Source organism: Castor canadensis, chromosome 12 (genome assembly GCF_047511655.1).
Source record: "Castor canadensis chromosome 12, mCasCan1.hap1v2, whole genome shotgun sequence".
Classification (NCBI taxonomy): Eukaryota; Metazoa; Chordata; class Mammalia; order Rodentia; family Castoridae; genus Castor; species Castor canadensis.
The window spans coordinates 6742624-6764329 of NC_133397.1; the positions used below are offsets into that span (position 1 = coordinate 6742624).

General features: G+C 38.4%; 1 protein-coding gene across 11 annotated transcripts in view; it reads right to left on the bottom strand.

The window, feature by feature from the left end:
• The window catches only part of LOC109675106 (kinase D-interacting substrate of 220 kDa-like), a 99652-nt gene that overhangs the window by 9436 nt on the left and 68510 nt on the right, over nt 1–21706 (bottom strand). For 4 of the 11 annotated variants that reach the window (XM_074049113.1, XM_074049107.1, XM_074049106.1 and 1 more), the window contains 7 exons: nt 17708–17886; nt 16534–16763; nt 14438–14551; nt 7608–7640; nt 3276–3407; nt 1215–1313; nt 117–353 (listed from right to left, as the gene is read on the bottom strand). In XM_074049113.1, the coding sequence (XP_073905214.1) occupies nt 117–353; nt 1215–1313; nt 3276–3407; nt 7608–7640; nt 14438–14551; nt 16534–16763; nt 17708–17886 (1024 nt within the window). The remainder of the gene's footprint in view (nt 1–116; nt 354–1214; nt 1314–3275; nt 3408–7607; nt 7641–14437; nt 14552–16533; nt 16764–17707; nt 17887–21706) is intronic. The other 7 variants (XM_074049116.1, XM_074049115.1, XM_074049111.1 and 4 more) reach the window with 2 other exon arrangements.

A 21706-nucleotide genomic window follows, 5' to 3' on the forward strand; every position in this document is an offset into this window, starting at 1 on the left:
TCCATCTTACCCAGTTGTGTTTCTTAATGACTATATTAATGCACCAACATATTCTCAAGTGAATTAATAACTTCCCCTATTCTCCACTAATAGGAAAAATGGCATTTAATAAATACCTGCCAACTCAGATTACTGTGACGTGGGGCACCTTCATCTAGGCCAAGTGTATTCAGTTCTTCAAAGCTGAAGTTCAATGTGTAGGGAGTTTGATTGGAAAGCTCGGTGTGAGGCAATTCATTGTGCGAAGAACGACGAGTAGATTCCCCATGAGGAACTGTGGTGCTGGTGTTCTCATTCAGAAAACGTGGGTCTTCGGGAACCACCTGGTTTTCTGCATTTCTCATCTCTAGTACCTTAGCAGAAGAAAAAATATCGTATCTACAGTGCATAATCTTAGAAGCTTTAGAGGTTTTTAACAATAAATCATTATAAAGTTATAATGACAATGAGAAAGCATACTTTCTGCAATGAATTTCTAATGAATTTGTACTGTATCTTCCTACCTTTAATTTTAATTGATAACACTAAAAGAATAGCAGAAATCATTGTCTACAGTACTCTAGTATGTCCATTGGATTGTTACTTTAGTGCAGACTTCAATATATAACAGGCTCAACTCCAACTATAGCAAGGGCAAATGGGAATTTACAGCCGAGGAGGAAGGTCAGATGTCACTGGTAAGGGGGATTCTGGCTAAATCAATTGACAGGATTCTTAAGAGACAGGACAGGGTGATCAGATATCATCTGGGAGGTGGATGGTGCATAATAAGGCATTTGATCAGATATCAAGAGTGATCACGTGTGGAGGGTGGGAGTTCTTGCTAAACTTACTTAATAGGATTCTTGCTAATACAAAGCAAGGTAGGCTTGATAAGGACAGATGCCTAAGGTTGAGGCCTGCAGAGCTGGAGGGGTCTGACAGAAGTTAGGTCAAGGAGTCTTTGTCAAGTGGAAGCATGGAAAATTGGCGAGTGGCTTCTTCCTCAGATTTCTAGTGAAAGGCTCAAAAAGGCAATGGTCGCTAAGTACTGCTGTGTACACGCTCCACCTCATAGGGCTGTCCCCAACTGTAAGCTTCAATTAAAAAATCTAATATGAAAAATATCACTTAAGGCCAGTACTTACTGGTTCTGGATTGGTACAATACTGTAAACAATTTTGTTATAGTAAAGTAATATTATAAATTCTATAGTAAGGTTAGAAATCTCTTACTGTGCTTCTGAAAAGATGCCAGTCTCCAAAATTCATGTTCATCTCTTTCTTCAGTTCATCAATGTTACATTGTGCTAACACCCGCCCATTTATGTTTGCCTGAGCAAAAATAAAAACAAGTGCAAAGACAAACAAAATTAAAATACTCTGAACTACTGGGGATTAAAAAGTACACTTCTATTTAGTTTAAGAAAGGTTGACCTCAAAGAGGTTATCATCCCATGTGTACTAACAAACAAGCTGAATTTCAACATATAGGCCACTTTCTATTTTTCCAAGTGCTAAGCATTCAAGCAAAATAAACCAGTCTTCAAGGACCAACCCACATGCTAACCCTCCTATTTCAAATACCACCTACCTGATCACCGGCAGTAAGAAAACTCTGTTTTTCTTTTGTAATCTTAGAAAATATTAACATGAACAAAAGCTGCTGGAAGAGGACAATGAAATCTGTCCTTATGACTGTGCTGATTGATAGCTGACAAAGTTCTAAATGAAGTGCGTCTAACAAACTACTTCATCAGTTATAGTAGATAATTTCAGCAGTAAGAATGGCCAGAGCTACTAACATCTCAGTCTGCTAAATGCCCAAAAAAGGTCTTACCGCTTTTTTCTCTTTGTAATTCTATTTTCCCTCAAATAAGAAACAGCAGCATGTTCTTTATTAGTCACAGGTAACTCATGGATTTTTATGAAACATAAAGCCTGATTTTATTAACTGCTAAAATTAAGGAATAGCTATGCTTAAAACTGGCAGGATGTTCGTTTCCATGTTAATTCTGAAGGAAAAAGCACACACAGCCCATCTGTGGCAGTGGTCCTGCTGTAACAATGCCACGAGTTTGCAGCATAGACCCTGGGCATTATGACAGGTTTCAAAACCAGACTGGAGGGTAAACAGCAGAGGGAAGAAGAAAACCATTGTACTAATGGGAATGAAATCACAGAAAGAGGCTGGAGTTAAAGACCTTGCTATCTTGGCATTGACCAGCTGCCTGGAGGAGAGTCAGGTTTGGACACGGGAAAGGCGGTACTGACTCGTATAGATAGGGATGAGCACAAACCAGCTCTGGAAGAAAGTAGTCATTATCTGAAACTCTTCTGACTAAATGTGGGCTAAGATTAGTAAAGTGGTGTGTACAAATGCTCATAATTCTTCAAAAATTTGCTCTTCGACTTTTAACACTGTGATGGTGTAAAAGCGTAATTTAGTGGGAAAATCGACCGGATTGACGTGGCTTGGTGATCCTCACACAACAGTCTTCCCTTCAATGCCAGCACCCATGGTCCACATTCGGGGCAGGTAACAGAGCTGCCAGAAGCTGATTTCAGAAGAAATAAACTCCTGCAAATGCATTAGCCTTTCAAACATATGTGGTTTCTTCAATTGGGACACGATCACAAATCTTTTATGACAGAAAACTGAGAATGTGTGGGAAATGAAGCGACTGAGGCTTACTTTGATAATTATGAAACCATACAAATATATATTACAGACTGAACACCCTCAACACAAATGCTTCAACCAAAAGTAATTCAGATTCCACAGCTCTTCTGATTTTGGCATTCTGACATGCTCCTTGCCAGTCAAGAATCCTTAATCCAAAAATATGAAATCTGAAACTTATATTGGTCTCCAAGCCTCAAGAAGTTTTGTATTTTCAGATTAGGGATGCTCAACGTGAACTGCAGAAAATGGACCACAGAAAAAAGGACCTGCGAGCATTCTTTCCACAACAGAAAGAAGAATTAAGTATCTAAACGTGAAATTCCCTACAGCTTTATATTTCAAGGCTTTTTTTTTTTTTTTACTTATATTAGGTCATTTTTAAAAAGCAGCATTGTAATTCTGCTCAATTATTCTGTGATTCACTTACAAGATGAGATAAAATAGCCATGCCAGGATATAAAATACTAAGATTCCTGTACTGCACTGGAGCTTTCTCACGTCAGCAGACCCGCCCCGTTGGAGCAGCTCATCAGAAAGGCGCCCTGTAGGACTCCCATCTGTCCTCTGTACCTCAGTCCCGTCTCTAGGCAGCTCGTAAATGTGGGCATCACCTTTTTGATTGTTGCACAATACTGAGGCACCATGCTCTGGTCCAGCCCTTCTATGTGTCTCAGTTTCTCACACACAGCATCCACAGTCATTGAATTCAGTGACAGAAGCATTCCTGTGGCAGGGCCTGATCCCTAGGTAAGTCAAGGGAAAACACATGTATAAATAGCATGTAATGCCCGATATATGAGGTCATGTGACAAAAAAATTCATTAAGTTATACTATTGAAATAAATACAATCAAAGCATGTGCATGGTAAGGAAACACCATTAAAGAGTAGATTTAGCTATTGTTTGAGTAGCTTTTATTACAGCAGAGACAACCTAATCAAAATCACTTTTCAGAAGACAGACATTCCATGAACCAGGCCTTGGCCAAGTTCTCAAATGTCTACAGCCTAACCTCAATATTGAAGGCTGTGGCCTTCAATAAAGAGAAAGAAGAGAGGCTAAAAGACAAAAACAAAGACAAAAAAAATCATTGATGCTATATTATAGGAATGCAAAATATATTGAATAATTGAATGTGCCTATATTAAACAAATAAACAGCTTTAACTGTTTCTACAAAGTAAATTAATAGTCTATTAACAGCTGAAGTTTTTAGCTTTCAATCACATCTATAACCAAAGGATCTAAAACCTTCTCTTTAGAATCTGTACATCAATCATGAAATCTAAACACGTGAAAGTAAATATAATTTATAAAATTTGCTCACATTTAAAAACAAAAGTCAAAATAAGAAATAAATCTAGCCCTTATTTCAAAGAAACACTTTTTTTTGATGTAGTGAAAGCAGCAGTTGCCTATGCTCAACTCTAAATGATTTTCCTCAATTACCGAAGCACACATGAAAGCCTCCAGAGGTTGAGTGAGGCTCTGTCACTGAATAAAGAGCTGGGTAGTGTAGATTTGGACCAGAACCCTAACAGGTGAGTTCTTATGTAAAGTTCCTACTTCCTTTTCACCTATTCTTTACTTTTAAAGAGGCTGTGGAATCTATAACCATAATAAAGAGGAGGCAAAGCAACTGAAGGGATGATGAGACTGTGAGGATGTACGATACAGAGAATAGACAATGTCTGTTTGGTCTTAAAACTAACTGACAAATCACAAAAAAGGTTTATCATATCTTCAGGGTATGTACATTTATCACTGTAAGGATAAAAGTAACTATCACATAGTCAAAAATTCCTCATTAAACACTTTTGCCATATGAAAGCATAATATTGTTACTACTAACTGATAAATATACACACATGCACTGTATGTACTTAGTACAGGCGGATGTTACATAAGAGTGTAAGTATAGCCAGGAAATGACACTATATAGAACAGAGAGTGGGAGTAGTAAATTTATGAGTTAGGGAGTCTTAGCAAGTTTACAAGTATGATCTAGGCCCATGAAACTGTAGAAATTAATGAGCTGGATGGAATGTATTGCACCGAATCATTTATTTATAGTTTCTTTTCAATTAAATATAAAATGTGCTACATCTTATGTGCTCTGGGGTTCAGTTGCTTTAAAATTACAAACAAAACACTAGTCATAGTTTAGTTTTTGTATCTTTACACACAGTTCTACTTTCTGCCTGGATGAGCATAGTCAATAATCAAAGTGTTACTTATCTACTATCTACTATGGAAAAGCTTTCTATGAATATTTTAATACAATACTCATTTTTATTTTTTTGTTTTTCTTTTTAAGCAGCTTCACTGAGATGTAATTCACATAGCCCATGAATCCCACAATTAAAGTGCACAATTCAATGGCTTTTTTGTGTCTGCGGCAGTGCTTGGGTTTGAACCTCGGCCCTATACTGGCTAGGCAGGTGCTCTACCATGTGGGCCATGCTCCAGCCCTCACTGCTTTAGCTAGTTTTCAAACAGGATCTCGCATTTATACCTGGGCCAGACTGGACTGGACCCTTCTATTTATGCTTCCCATGTAGCTGGGATAGCAGGTATGTGCCACCATGCCCAGCTTTTATTGGTTGATATGGAGTCTCTCAAACTTACTGCCTGGGCTGGCCTGGAACCACAATCCTCCTGATCTCTGCATCCCTAGTAATTATGTTTACAAGCGTAAGCCGCTGTGCGCAGCTCAATGAGTTCTAAGTTTATTTACGCAGTTGTGACCACCACCACAATCAATTTCAGAACATTTTTATCACCTCCAGAAGAAATCCCTGTATCCATTAGCAGTCATTCCCCATCCCTCCAACCCCTGCCCCTAGCCTGACAACCAATGAACTACTTTCTGTCTCTAGAATTTAAAACGTCTAGTCTAGATGTTTCATATAAATGAAATCATACGGTATGTGACCTTTTGGGTCTGACTTTTTACTTAGCATGATGTTTCCAAGGTTCATCCATGTTACAATGTGCCAGTACTTTATTTCTTTTTATTGCTGAGTAATATTGATCTTCTAAATAATCTTTAATTCTTTCAAAGCTTTTATTTCTCCACCTATCTCTTTGCTCTTGACTTGCTTATATAGACTTAGACTTACATTTCTTTTGGACCAAGGTCACAAAGACAGTTGGATAAATTATGTTTATGCCAGATTACAGATTACTGATAAAATACATATCTATGAGTCTGATACTGACACAATTACACACTTGAGTAAGTAAATGACTAGGAGGATGAGGCAGCTTACAGGATTCCAATTAGTCAATGTGGAGGGGCAAAATGGAAAATTACCATAGGGAAAATATCACACTAATTGTGATTGTAGTCAAGATCCATGGATGGATGCTAAAATGGATGGGCAAAAGAATCGGCAGGAATATGGCTTCAAAGAGTCTCTACCAAGATATTTATTTATTAGCAATTAATAAAGCTCATGAAAGATGAGGAAAGACTGAGGAGCGGTCACAGATCAGAGAACATCAAGAAGAAACACAAACTGACCTGGATTGGATCCTGGACCAGAAAGATGGCACTAGCGGAAAAGCTAGTAAAACTCAATGAACTGTGATTTATAACAAATTTAATTTCTGCTTTTGATTATTGCATAATCTAATGTTAACAAAAGATGTTAACATTAAGAGAATATCATTTGCACCATTTCTTCCTAAAATTTTTGAAATAAAAGTTCTTTTTAAAAAATCACAAAAGAGTGGGCTGGGGATGTAGCTCAGTAGTAGAGCTTGTGCTTAGCATGCATGAGTCCCTGGGTCCAATTCTTCCACCACAAAAAGAAAATTAAAAACTCAAAAAGTTTAAAATCCCCAAGAACTCTATTTCTGATTGTGTCACAAAAGACAAGTATAATAGACATGGACGTATTCACTCTGCCAACTAGTGTAAACTAAAGAGTATTTTATTTTCATATAGAATATGAAAACTCAGCAAGAGACATGTTAAGAAAGGTAATACCCTCTTCCTGTAAAGCAAATATTTCAAAGAATGTTACTTTCGTGATCCTTTAAAACTTTTACATTTTATCTGTTACTTTAAAGCTTATTTTCTCCCTCAATGGGGATTATGCAGTGTGTGTGTGTGTGCGCACGTGCGTGTGTGATGCTATAAGCTGGCCTGGGCAAAAAGAGGAGACCCCATCCAAAAATTAACTGAAGCATAAAGGGCTGGGGACATGACTCCAGTGGTCGAGTACCTGCCTAGGAAGCAGGAGACTGAGATAAAACCCCTATTCTACGCTCCCTCCAAAGAACTACTTCAAAACCAAATGAATCTTACAGCTAAAATAATGGATTTTTGAATGGAAATCTCACAAAGGAAGCAAAAAGAGAACAAAAGCAATAAGGATAAAGCACATTCAGTAATTCAGAAGCTAAATTCTTAACAGAAACTAAGTGTATTATTTTGAGAATAAACAGAATAGTTCAAATGATACTTTGACATTTACCATGCATTCTTATTGATTTACCTGTAATAAGCCAAGAACAGATCATGTCTGCACCCTAATTTATAAATCAGAATTTATTTTAAAGACATTTTTTAATTTCAAAACTGAATGCAACAAATGTTAGCTTGTTTAAACTGTTAAATACAAACTTCAAAATGCATACAAATTGGAATTTCTCCAAGTGAAGTAAAGCTAACAAACCATTAAAATTACCTTGAGGTAACTTTCACTTTATATTGTAAGTAGATTAAAACTATACTCTGAAGCATTGTTATCTTTAGCAAATTTGTAAAGTAAGCTTAAATCTGGTTAGCCAGAAATGAATGCCATGCAAAGGCTGAAAGCAACTATTAAAATAGACCCCAGGCACTGAAATGAGCACAGCACCCAGCATAAAGGAGCCAAAGATTGCATCTAAGAGCCTAATAAGGAAGTAAGAATTCACTGAGAGTTTCTGTACCTGTCTCTGTTGGTTAAACCCAGAGTCCCATGGCTTTAAGAAAGGAATAAAAACAGAATGAAGGAAATAAGCATGAAAGAAAACATCAAAAATACATTATCATGCAGAAAACATCATGTACCATACACTCACTAAGAAAACCAGGTAGATCATATTTGCTACAAGTCCATACTCCTCTTAAGTAGAAGCGTACACTGTAAAAAATCTAGTCACACTGCAGTTCATGTTCAAATGTATGCTCCAAATTTGAATTTTGTTTCATTGGGTGTGAAGATCATAACAGATTCCCTCAAATGACATCTCAAAACAAATGCCTCAACAGCCTTAATGCCAAAGAAATTATAATGGAGAAAAAAAAAACCCTCACACTATGGCTAACATAACTGTTTTAGTCTTTAATAACTTATTAAACTATTTCAAAGCAAACAAGCATTGCTGTTAACTACTTTTCTGAACTTAATTGGTGGCAAATGCCCTTAAAATGTTTAGAACACGCTACAGATGTGTAATGGCACTGTATCAAAGTTAACTTATAATACTGGTTTAGTACAATAAATGGCAAGGTTTTGCTTGTCTGACATCAGATGTCTTTCTTTATCTGGAGTCTATCACAAAAAACTCATTTTCTAATTTATATTTATAAATTTATTATAAAGTGACTGCATATATCTAGAGAGAGTTGCAAACTTACCAAAAAAGGTATGGTAATGAAATTACAGTTTACTATAAGACACTCAAAACATAAGGGAAAGCTACTGTTAACTAGGTGGAAAATGTAACTTACTTTCTTATTACTGTAATTACTATATGACTTATTGTTCAAAGTGCTTGAGAAATAATTATCCTGCCAATGTTGAAATTGATTCATTGTTTAGGAAAACAGTTTTCTTGATTGAAATCTGGCACAAGACTTTCACACAGGAAGCAAATGCAAGTTTGGGCTGTACATTAACAAAAGAAAAAAACTAGTACTTTTCCAAACTCAAGCAGAATAATGAGAACCCACCTATAAAATCCCATTCAAAGTGTGGGTGACTATGGAGCTGGCTGAAAGTGCTGTGAGAGGTCTGCGAGAGCTGGTGGGACACCTCTCCCACACCCACAGACTGAGTGAAACCTGAAGTATCCCCACTCCTTACTCACGCCATTTTTAACTTTCTTGTCCATGTCTTCTCCTGAACAATGACAGACAGCTTGGTTTGGACACACACTTATTTGAAAACATGTTGCAAGTTCTAAACCAGTGGTGGAAATAATAATTATTTACAGGTGAGCCCCATCCTTTCTTACTTTTTACGTTGTCACTCCATGAATTGGATCATGTGTAGTGAAAACCAAGACCTTCATTTTTAGTATCTTTATTAAGTCAATGGTTTTCTTCAATCTCTAAAAGTAATGGTAAGAGCACACTAAAAGTCATGAAATTACGTTCATGTGCCTTTACAATTCTGAGGGTCCTTACAATGAAACTTGGTGCTTATTATTTTCATGTCTTTTCAACAAGGTATAAAAGGCATCTCAAGGCATCAAGAAGGTCAGGAAAGAATGACTGCCTGCTTCTAAAAATTCCCTCCGGGCCTTCAGTCCATACACGGTGAGGGCAGGACTTCTAGCAGTTCTGTTCCCCACTGGGACCCTCTAGATAGTGCTTCATACGCCCGATAAATGTGCACTGAAGCAACGAATGATCACCCAGACACTGGCAGCCTATAAACCTCTGTCAGTCAAGGAAGGACAAAAGAATGAAGAACGGCTACGTTATTCTTTCCTTTGGAAAAATGTTTGTCAAATGAAATGCAGTTACTGCCAAGAACGGCAAACTTTAAGTCAATCTTCGGACCAACTCCTGGGGATCACCCAGCAGAATGTCACTGAGGAGACCTAGTCCAATTCAGACCTTCCACAATGGGTTCTTCCCTTCATGAGGGTCACAGATGATTTAAATGCCATTACAGTTGAGCCTCAAACAAGTGGGGATTAGAGGTACTGACTCCCTACACAATCAAAAATCCTCATGGATCTTTGGCCTCCCCAAAGCCTAACTGCTCATAGCCAACCAGTGAGCGGAAGCCTTACCAACAGCACGCACTGTATGATGTATGTATCTACACAGGGAAAAACACATGAGAACATAGAGAGGTCACTTTCTACCGCAAGACACAGCTCAGATCCAGCTCATCAGTGTCCCATGGTGTTTTAAGAGACTCTCAGAACTCTTGAGCTTCTCACAACGGCAACAGGAGGTGGCTATGAAGCTATTACAGCAGCACCATGTGTGCTACAGCTGCAGTCACGCAGTTATCATTTGCTACTGCATCTTCACACTTGCTCACATTTCTCTTGCTGCAAATGCACCGTGCATGGTCTGTGTGTGTGCAACTTTGGATAAACTTCAACAATAGTAGACTTGTGTATATTTTATTGTACTAAATGATAAGACTTATCTACACATGTTTTACTCATTCATGACACACCTAAACTTTTCTTAATTTTTTTTTGGTATTTCTACACTATTGGTTCATCTGTAAAATTTTTCAAATTATAAATTTTCACCTCAAAAGCAATTCATGTGTAAGTGGACCGCCACAGTCCAAATCTGTGTGTCTCAAGGTCAACTGTCATTTCCTCATGGGAAATGCAGTGAGAGAAGGAAAAGGCATCAAGTAAAATCTCACAGTACCACCAGCACCGGACAGCACGGATCAAGAGGATCCCAGTTCAAAGCTAGCCAGGGCAAATAGTTCATGAGACCCTATCTCAAAAACATCCAATATAAAAAAGGGCTGACAGAATGGTTCAAGTGGTACAGCACTTACCTAGCAAGCATGAGGTCCTGAGTACTGCCACAGTACTGCCAAACAAAAATCTCCTGCTCCTAAGACAAAGATTACTTGACCTAAAACAGTTTTAGTTCTGAGTCTTTAAAGCTCTGTGGGTTTTGGCTTTGAATATTCTTCTTCCTCCTCCCTCCTTCCTCCTCCACCTCCTTCCTATGCCTCCTTTCTCCTCCCTCCTGTACCTCCTTCATCATCAGCATCATTATCATGTACCTGAAGTATGCTAAGACTGAGTAATCCTTACATTAGATCAAAGAGGTAGGTCTGCGTTTTCAAGATGAGAAAGTTAAAGAATGAGACAGGAGAAGTAACCTGTCTGAGATTAGGAGCTGGTCACCCAGATCTATGTCACTCAAAAGACCAAATCCCTCCTTCATACTAAATGGGAACAGAGACAGTGCAGGGGAACGATGTGCTGTGACATCGAGCAAAGTGCATTCTGGCTCCCCAGCTGGCATGCCCCTCCCAGGTCCCTTAGCTAAGCCTCACATAGTTCACCTATGTCACTGACACTGGACTAGACGCAGGACATCAGCTATACTTAGGGGAGCCTCAGGAGGGAAGGCAAGTCCAAGGTGGGGCCAGAGGCTTGCCCTCCCTGCTTTTATGAACTTAACTGCAGATTAAAACTTCATTTCTGAAAAAGAGTTCTCTGTGGAAAACACTGAAAAGCTCTAATATTAGAAAAGCTCTAATATTCTCAGAGCACATCTTGGATCTAATATTTTTCAATTTTTTGTAGGATTTGGCCTTTGTTTTTTCGAAGTAATAAAATCACTGGCAAAAAGTAGCATCGGTGGTTATAACTGAAATCCTCTGCTTTGTGAACCAGTTTGGGTACAATTCATCTAATAAATCCTTGGCTGGAATTCACAAACTATAATCCCTATAATGGTAATGGGAGAAAATATAATTATTTTCATAAAGTTCAGCTTTACAAAGGCTTATCAGAAATTCCCCATGGTAAAAAAGGGCAGGCTCACCTATATTTTGTAAAAACCGTAGCTCGCTCACCCTTCCTGGTCTTTTTCCTCCACATATCTGCAATGACATGAGTTTGTCCAGAAATGCTTGTGCAAGCAAACTTATCTGTAAGCTGTCTCTCTCATCAAGAATGTGTGTAGGGGACAGCTGACAAGCATACGTGGAGTTAGTCATCACTACTGTTGTTCCAGACTAGACTAGAAAGCCACAGGAGCAGAAAGGGCTACAGGATTTTTCATAAGTACCTTTGGCCCAGCTAGACTGGGCCAATTCCCACATATGTGTTCTCACATTTCCACCACTTTCAATCTGGCTTTGAACTACACATCTACGTACTTTTACTAGTCTTGTACAAAACACATTTATATGCTCTTGTTATTGCTAATTTCTTAAAAGGAAATGACACTCGATAAGCATCTGTTATTTACTACACCAATTATAAGCTATCTTTTAGTCTTCAAAGAACAACAAATACTATGGTTGTTTTACTAAACAAGGGCAGTAATATAGGCAGAGTACCTTCATCCCTTGTCATAGGTTTTCTAAACACATCTCAGGAATTGCATTACTTCCTCCTTCCACAAAAAGACTCATTTTGAAATTTGCTAATGCTCTCCCCTTCCATGGTCCCTGAAGAAATACTACTGGACACCTTTTAACTTTTTAAATTTATTTACTTTTTGGTTCTTTGAGACAAGATCTCACTATATAGTTAGGCTGGCCTGGATCTTACTATACAGCCCGGGCTGGCCTTGATCTCACAATCCTCCTACCTCAGCCCTCCTGAGTGCTGGGATTTCACTTGTGCACCACCATGCTTGGCTCTCAGGTACCTTTTAATTACAATTGTTTGTGTACATATTTGAGCATGGAATAACTATAGCTATTGTTTCAGCACTTCTGTGTCATTAAGGCCATCAAATTCTTCACAGGATCTGGTTTTCATTTAAAAAAATTTGATAAGGAGTTTTAGATCAGAGAATTGCACTGCATGCATGAATGTCTGTATTAAAGGCTCTTACTAAACTAAAAGTCAATCTTGCATACAGTGGTGATGATCCATGGGTTGACGATTTCCTAAGCACCAACCAGAATGACTGTGGTCTACTATGTCTACCATTTGCAGATAACTGAAGTCACACAAACACTTCGCCAAAATGTTAATAGCTTAAGAACCATCAACTGCTCAAGAAAAATAACAAAATGGCTCTCTTTTCCTCTCTTACTAACATGAACTCAAAGTAAATTAAAGTTAAAAGAAACTACTGCCTACCCAAATGCATGTTTTAAGTTAAAACTAGTGAATAAACTTAGGAAGCAATAATTCACTCACAACTCTAACTACTATGCCACATTTCAGCGTAGTTGTAGATGAAACCGATCACATTTACAGGGGAGTGTGCATTCTGTATACAAAACAACAATAGTTGAAACACAAACTCTGTTCTTCAATTTCACACTGATTGACTAATTTAAGGCTCATCACAACCATTTCTTATTAACTATGAGTCTTGAAAGTCATTATACAAGTGACTTCCTCTATGGCTTGTTTGTTTTAAAGAAACCTACCTTAAGGTGTTGAGGGGAAAAAGGTTTAAACAACTTCCTTTACATGCTGAACTAGCTCAAATGTTTATCTTAATAAACAAAGATACACAAGTAGGACTGTGTGAAGACTTGCACTAAGACTTCACTAAATGCAGATACTTAGTTTAAGAATGAGTTACTAAAGATGCATTTGGGCTATACCATCTAGCTCATGTCTTTCTGCAGTCTCAAAGGTGACTCTGGATCCTTTCAAAACTGCTCCACGTGTGTAGTACCAACTACAGGCTTTACAACAAACAGTCAAAGGTGAAAACAGAGCTCAGCACTAAGGAACAAATATCAACTGAGTACTCCCAAAGACTAGTGCAGACAGACCTTCCTTACGACAGAATAAGAGACCCCATCCCATGCCACTGGAAAGGGGAAAACAGGAGGAAGTAAAGGTGTAGTACACACTCGTGAGCTGAAGTGATTAATACCCGCTTACTCAACGCTAGCTGCTCATCCCCAAGTGCAGAGTTAGTGAACTGCCATGGCAATTAAGACGGTCGTTACTGCTGCAGAAGCAGGGAGAAGCCAGCGCTGCACACTACGAGATGACTCCATTACCCTGCAGGAGTCTGTGGGTGAAGGAAGCCCCTCAGCATCCTCCTCCTTGATAACTTCCTACCAACATAAACAGGACAGCGCAGGAGTGAGGTGCAGGGAGAGCAAGACACGGACAGGACTGATGAAGATGTAAACTCACAGTGCAGATAACAGAACTACTGGGGTTAGATTCTTCCCGTCACAGCATTTTAAAACTTAATTACAATTACATTGCAGGAGCTCTTTTTAATTGTTACCGTAAGTTTCTCATCAGGAACCATTAATATATTGGGCACAAATGTGTTTCTCTTTGGAGTAATTAATTAAATGATTTCCTCTTGTCCTGTTTAACTGGTGCCATTAAACTGAAAATTTTTTTTAACTAAATCTCTTTTAGTCTTCATTGAGACAGGACCTCATGATGTAGCTCAGGCTAGCCTCAAACTCACCACCCTTCTGCCTCAGCCTCCCTAGTGCTGGGATTACAGGCATGTACCACCACACCTGGCTTCATCTTCTGTACACACACACACATACACGATACCATATATGATATTTCCTTTAAAAGATATTAGAAATTAGCAGACATAAAGGTTCATTTTTAAGGTATTGGTAATAAACATTACTACATTAGAAGCAGATTATCTCTAGTTGTAAAGAACTCAACACTTAATGAGTGTGTGCTGGCCATTTTCCCTCCATAGACATTTACCGGAAATGAAGACAATATACATTTTATGTTAGTAGTAGCTTTGTTTCTTAAAACTATTCATAAAATAAGTTGTGCTCTTTTCCTCTGGAAAGGAAAACCCATTTTCTAATGCTATCCATGTTTCTGAGATTAACACTTTAGTTACCCTTGTATATACTTACTAGGCCATTGTTCTGATCTCTGGGCAAACTCGGTTTTATTGATGAACGTGAGATGAGATGTTGGGAACTGCCAGGGTAATACCTTGGCGTGTAAAGGTATGGGGCAAAGAATGGCTATGGAGAAACACGTAACAAAAAAAGGGCGTGAACAATTACAGAAATTAAAGTGTGATGCGATTCATCAAATGAAACTAACCAATCAAATACAATTCCAAAATTTTTAAAACAAGTGACAAAACAAAAGAATAAAGAAGCCTCCCTCATATTCTGTAAGATAGCAAACCCAAACTTAAGATATATTATTCACGTTTTTATATTGTTCATTTAATATAAGCTTGTTTTTTTAAAGCAACTAACATTTTGCACCATACATTTTGACACAAATGTTTCCCTTTACACTTTACATATTTATAAGCTTGGTGTATGTGAGTTTCTAAGTGATCTGCACATATTAAGCCATAGTCTCTTTTTAAAAAGCAGTCTGCACTCTTACTAAAATACTATTCCTTACAAATAAAGAATGATCTAAATCAGAACCAAAAAGTTTGGATCACATGGGAACACCCCAGCTAGAATTCCAGGAGTTTATCCTGATACTCTATAGAGTGCGCTCTATACCTTAAATGAGCAAATGTACTTTTAAAAACTAGCACGGGAAGCCACTGATTACATAGGACTTACAACTAACTGTAGCATTTACTTCTAACCAGCCTCATATACCAGATTATATGGGCTAAGTATATAGCAGTAGACTATGAGGTAGCAACTTCTTTCACCTGTTTTACCCCTGACAGTTTAAGAGAGTTAGGCTGCTTTTACCGGAAGACTAAAAATCTTAAAGATATATAGCAAAAAATCACTGGAGCTAAGAACAAGAGAAAATTTAAAAATTTAAAAAACACTAAAATGCAATTAAAGCATTATCTTGTTAGTGTTATTCATGAAATTAGTGGACACACATCTCAGCCTAGAAGGGCTGGCAATAAATGTGTTGTGCTCAAAACTTCGACTGGTGTTGTATAAAGCATCTTCGGTACAATTACAGCAGATTTTAAGTCTGGTAAATAAAAATCTGCATTTCACACATCTACCAAAAATATCATTTTATAAGGATAAAATACAAATGCTATTGTTCCACCTTTCTCCCTGGTCCAAATGGAAAAACAGAATACCATTCCTTCAGCTCTATGAGTGGTATATTTAGTTACTAATATGGCCAACATGTTTCAAAAACTAAAAACTCAATTTAAGTTCTGCAATTCTTTCTTTGCCACATTTATTCTAATCTACTCTTTCCTACCAGCTCATATGAAATTCATGTAGGCTAGGCAGCTGGCTTCAATGAATGCCAGCCCCTGTGTTTGCTTGAATTAAACTGAATAGGGAGACAACAAAATTAAGAAATTGCAATGCATCCAAGAGTACAGCTCCACAAAGCTAATACCGTGGTTCCTGCTCCATTTTCCTGTAAGAGATGTTAGCATTTAAGGTCATGAAAATGAGACTAGATACCTTCAGGTAACTGAACCTAACAGGGTCTGAAAATCACTGGTAATTGTGTTGTCACCTTTTATTTACCAAACTGTAGATGTGTATTAAGTAAACAATTATACATGACAATGTAAACTAAAATTCTAAGAATGGGTTATAGCAGTATTAACTGAGAACATCTGAGTCCTCCAAGCAGAACGTTCCTATTATTATCTCAAAGTTAAAAGACATAAATTATGTCTATATATAAGGAACTACTAAAAGAACTTAAGCTGATCATTAATGTAAATGCCAATACAAATTACTGTATAAGATATGCCAAAAGAACAAACAAAAGAGAAATGGATTCCTTTAAAGCAAAGGATGGTTACTGCTGAACGTGTCATGAAAATAAATAGTAAAAACACCGCTAACATTCAGACACCTTAGAGCTCGAGAATATGCTAAAAAGTCAAAAGTCTTAATTTTAAAAAGATCATACCCTTTCCATTTTTCTATTTTAAAGTCAAAGTATAGCTTCGAAACAGTAATAGAATTCACAAGCAAAACACTTATGACCTCTCCTCGGAAGGAATTCTGGAAAGTAGAGATGCACCCCTCCTTACCCTGTTGTAGAAGGGATGCTGAGGGCCCGTCATGCCGCTGTAATAGCTGCTGTGAGGCTGCTGCGGTGACACCAGCGCCCCTGTGAATGGCCCGCTGAAGGACGTGGAGGAAGAGCAGACAGAAGGGGGCTGACTGCACCCTGCTGGGGCCCGAGGAGCAGCTGCATGCAGAGGGAGTGGGGGATACGCAAGGCCTCCTATGTTGATCTGCTCTCTTGCAGCGCGGACATCTGAGACATCCCAGCACACCCCAGAAGGCAAACGGGACAGTGGTGATTAGTGTAGCCACCTTTCTGGCCTGAGCTATGATTCAGAAACATAAATTGCATCACTCTTGCCAGGCATTCCAATTGCATTACAGAAGTTGACAGGAAATCTTGACACTCCATAGATTGTTTTGTGAAAAAAGTCCAACTATTATGATAAAAGTTTTTCTCACTATTTGAAAAGTCATCAATATCTGGATTCTTCTCTTCACTTACCAGACTATCCAACTCTAAAAACTCAAACCTGTCTAGCATTAGTACAAACAATGTGAACTAAAACTGTAGGCTTGCAAATTATAAGGCAAAGCCACCTCTGAACGACAGAGTCCACAGCCAAAAAAGCATCAGGTTTATGTGACGTGGTAACAGGTACCTGTAAAGAGAATGTGCTAGCAGCTATGGTTTTAAATTGCCACATACTGATTGTACTTATCTATGTGGAACAATGTGCGGCTTCAACAGATGCATATATTGTACAATTATCAAATCAGGGACATCAGCATACCCATCTCCTCAAACACTCATCATTTCCCTGTGCTGAGACCCTGGATGTCTCTATCCTCTGGATAGAGACACCTATTAAGAACAGAAGACTGCTGATAGGAGAATTACAATGGATTGGCATCTGAAAATCATAACCATATGTTAAGAGAGATCTGAGCTCAAACTTCCAAAGTAAGAATTTAGTGGGGTGATGAGGAGATTGTAATAAAGAGAATTTAACAGGCAGTATTTTCTTAACATTCCCAAAAAGGATGTCAAGACTCCTAGTTCTTAATTTCATTAATTCTCTTGTGGAATGTTTGGCTCAGATTTCTTTTCTCACTTTTCCCCCACGGAGCATAGACACAACAAGACACTTCTGAGGACTTTAGAGAAGAAAAGCTGAGTTTACTCCTCACACCCACCTGCAATAATCTCCCGTAGTTTGGGATCTAGGTTTACAGTGCACGGCAGAAACGTCTTCACATCTCGAGCCACAAGAACTGGGGTCCTTGAAGAAAGAAACACTTCAAAATTTCTTTTATCTCCATCAATTTCAAGCAGTGGCTCAACATCTTTAGTTGTTGGAATATTCTTTGATATTCTTCAAATAAGAAATAGTGAAAAAAGTCAGTAGTCTTACTAGAAAGTCAAATGCTGCATAACTTAAAACCTGTTACTTATAAACATATTACACACCTTGCCTTCATTTAAAAATATTTTTAAAAGAAATAAAAATGTAGAATAGTGAAAAAATTACTAAAGTAACGATGAGTGAGGTAAGAACTATACTGCCTTTTAGTCGAGGCAAGGTTGGACTGGGAAACAGGAAGGAGAGTAACACATACGCCCGATGTGTCACATACTAGTGGTTACCGCTCAGTGATGAAGAGGTAAGGTATTACTGTCCAGACGAGGACAGTGGGCCTCACAAAAGTTTGCCCAAGGTCACACAGCCAGCAAAGACACCGAACAGTCCTGAAGCTCATGATTTTCAATATATGCTTACTACATAAACATATACATGACCAAACACAGTAGAGTAGACTGGGAAAAAATGTACATTTCTACCAAGCAGACACAATGACTACTAATACAGTGTATCACTCAATTAATTTTATTTTTGCACTACTGGGCTTTGAACTCAGAGCCTCTGCACTAACACATGAGCCATTTTCCAGTCCTTTTTGATTTAGTTATTTTTCAGGTAAGGTCTTCTGCTTCTGCCTGGGTCCAGCCTTGGAAGGAGACCCTTCTACCTCTGCCTCTCAAGCAGCTGGGATTGCAGGCATGAACCACCACACCTGCGTTGTTCTTCTGAGATAGAGTCTTGCTAACTTTTGCTCAGGTTGCCTTTGAACCACGATCCTTCTTTCTGTGCTCCCCAAGAAGCTGGTATTACAGGTGTGAGCCACAGTTGTATCAGTAACTCTTTTATTATGTGTAATTTCTTACATAGTTGAGTTCAAAGAGCTAGAAAACACTTTTGTATCAGCAGAGATTCTTGAATGTAAAATAAGTAATGTTCATTCATTTAAAACGTGGTAAGATGGTGAACTATATAAAATGGCTGTTTCTGCAAGTCAAAACTGTCAAATGCTGACAATTTCCCTTGATTCACCCTATTAGATCCAGGCAATGTGCTGACTTGAGGCTGCAAACAAGAGGACTGGGGTGTGGCTCAAGTGCTAAAGCACCTGCCTGGCAAGCAAGAGGCCCTCAGTACAAACCACAGTATCACAAAAAAAAAGAAAAAAACGAGAGCTAAAAGGATGAAAAACACGAAAGAGAAGTTAAAAGACAGGCAGGTAGATGTGAAAACTGTTGACAACACAGTCCACCAACAGATGCATGGATAACTGCGTGATGATACATCCACACAGAAATAAAGAGTAAACTACTGATACACACAATAATGTGCATGAGTCTCATGATAAACCCCTGAGGGACAGAATCCAGCCGACAGAGGGTGCTCAGTGCGTTTCTTTTTCATTTATATACAACTGGAAATGTAAACCAATTTATAGATGCGTTAATGTTGCCTGTAACACTGGGGATGTGGAGAACAGGGCCACAAAGACGGAGTGAGTACAAGGAGGAAACTTGTGGAGGCGATATGTATCCTCACACTCCTGATCGGGATGATGATTTTCTGGACACACTTGTGAAACTGCACAAGTTAAATATGGCAGTTACTCTATGTTAGTTATTCCTCAAAAAGCTATTTTGTAGTTGTTGGAGCTGTCTTCAGAACACGTTCCAATTACTCAAGAATATGTGAGCACCATCCTAGAGGACTGGTAAGACTTTCAGAAGGGAAATGAGAATGTTACTTTAATAGTAGTAGCATTACATTACATTGTTTCTTTGGGACCAGCTCATTACTGCTGAGACCCAGTTCTTGGATGGTAGCCAAAAATTAAAAGTCACCTAAGGGGGTTGGGGATTTAGCTCAGTGGAAGAGCGCTTGCCTGGCAAGTGCAAGGCCCTAAGTTCGGTCCCCAGCACCGGGAAAAAAAAAAAGGAAAAGTCACCTAAGGGAAAATCCAGAGAACAAAATTATCAAACAAGAAAAGAAAAGGGTGCTGGTGAGAAAACAAGGACTGCAGTTTGTCTTTATGGATTTCAGGAAGTCATCTTACAGACTCACACACATGGACAAAACAGGAAAGTTCTCTGAAATAGGATTAACCACAATAAAGTAAAATGGCATTCACATTGATTATTAAACATATTTAAACTAAGATGGAAAACCTGGAGAATTACTGTGCAGCATCACTTGCACAAGTGGTCAGGCTATATCAGACCTGAAACAGTTAAAAAGGTAGTTCCTCTATTTCAGGAATTTAACATAAGAGAGAGGCTGGAAAGATTTAGATAAAAACACACAGCTGACAAGTCACATGAAACAAATTAACTGAATCTTAATGCCCCCACTGCTTGAGCCTGAATACCAGCAGTGTTCTCAACACCAGGACGGTGCTGCCGCTCACAAGCCAACGTCTGCACTGGCTTCCAGACTGAAGTCTCTATTCCAACCTTCTGAGCTCAGCGCATTGAACTCTTCCACTAAAAGACGTATTTATGTAAATGATCATCTTTGGCAGTGGGCCACCAAAATCATATGGGCCTTTATTTTTCAGATATTTTTCCAAAGGTTAGCATTTAAGGAATTTAAGTAACTTCACTTCTCAATTTAGAGTGAATTTAAATTTCCAGTATTATGAATCATGTGAACTAAAGTTGCCAGCAGTTAAATGGCCCACGGAAAGCACTTTAAAACCTCAGGCTTCTATGAGCTCCCAGTAAGTGTCAAAATGATTTCTTTCTATGCTACCAATTGAGAAGCACTCCTTAATGCTAACATCAATGTAAATTAAAGCATTTTGATTAGAAACCCAGTGGTTTGTAGAAAGTCTGTAGTAATTCTTTAGCAGAAATGACATATGCCATTCATACCACTTCATTCACAAGGAGAATTTAAATCACACAGAAAATGTTCTATTTTAAATTAAAACATAAGAGGATTCTTAAGAGCATAACATATGCAGAAGGCATTATTTATCATACTTTTTCTGAAGTAGCTGCCCAGTAATGCCATTATGTAGCAGGTTAAAATTAAGAAGAATATTCTCCCCCTCCTCAACAGTGCTGATGATCAAACCCAGGCAACCACTAGGCAACCATTCCACCATTGAATTACATACAGCTTTAGCCCAAATTTTCTTTAACAACTCTTCATTGCTAATTTTATTACTTTCATACAGTTGTGGGTTTTTTTTTTGGTTGTTTATTTTGTTTTAATTTTGTTTTTGTAATGGTGTTTGAACTCAGGGCATGGTGCTTGGTAGGCAGGCACCCTACCACTTGAGCCATGCCCCCAGCACTTTTTTGCTTTATAAGGGTCTCATGTTTATGTTTCCTTGAAACAAATTTAAGTTCTAGTAGTCTTTCAGATACTTTCCACAACAGTTTGCCCACTTACTAATTGTCCTCTATGCACAGAAAACCTTGTATACAGAAGAGAGTCACTCTGCGCTGTAGCCAAAGGGTCAGAAATAAATGGTAACACAAAATAATTTTTATGCCCTATATTCTCTAGGGAAACACAACCACAGACACTCTTTCCTGTCTTCAACCAGTTAATTCCCAAAAGTCCTTTGAACTCTGCAGTTTTCCCCTCCACCTCTTCCAAAAGAATCTTTTTTTTCTTTTTTGGCAGAACTGGAGTTTGAACTCAGGACTTCTCCCTTGCAAAGCAGGCTGAGCCACTCCTCTAGTCCATCTTGCTCTGGTTATTTTGGAGATGTGGTCTCAACAACTATTTTCCCAGGCTGATTTTGAACCTCAATGCCAGTGATCTCAGCCTCCCAAATAGCTAGGATTACAGGCATTAGCCACCAGCACCCAGCAAGAATCTACTC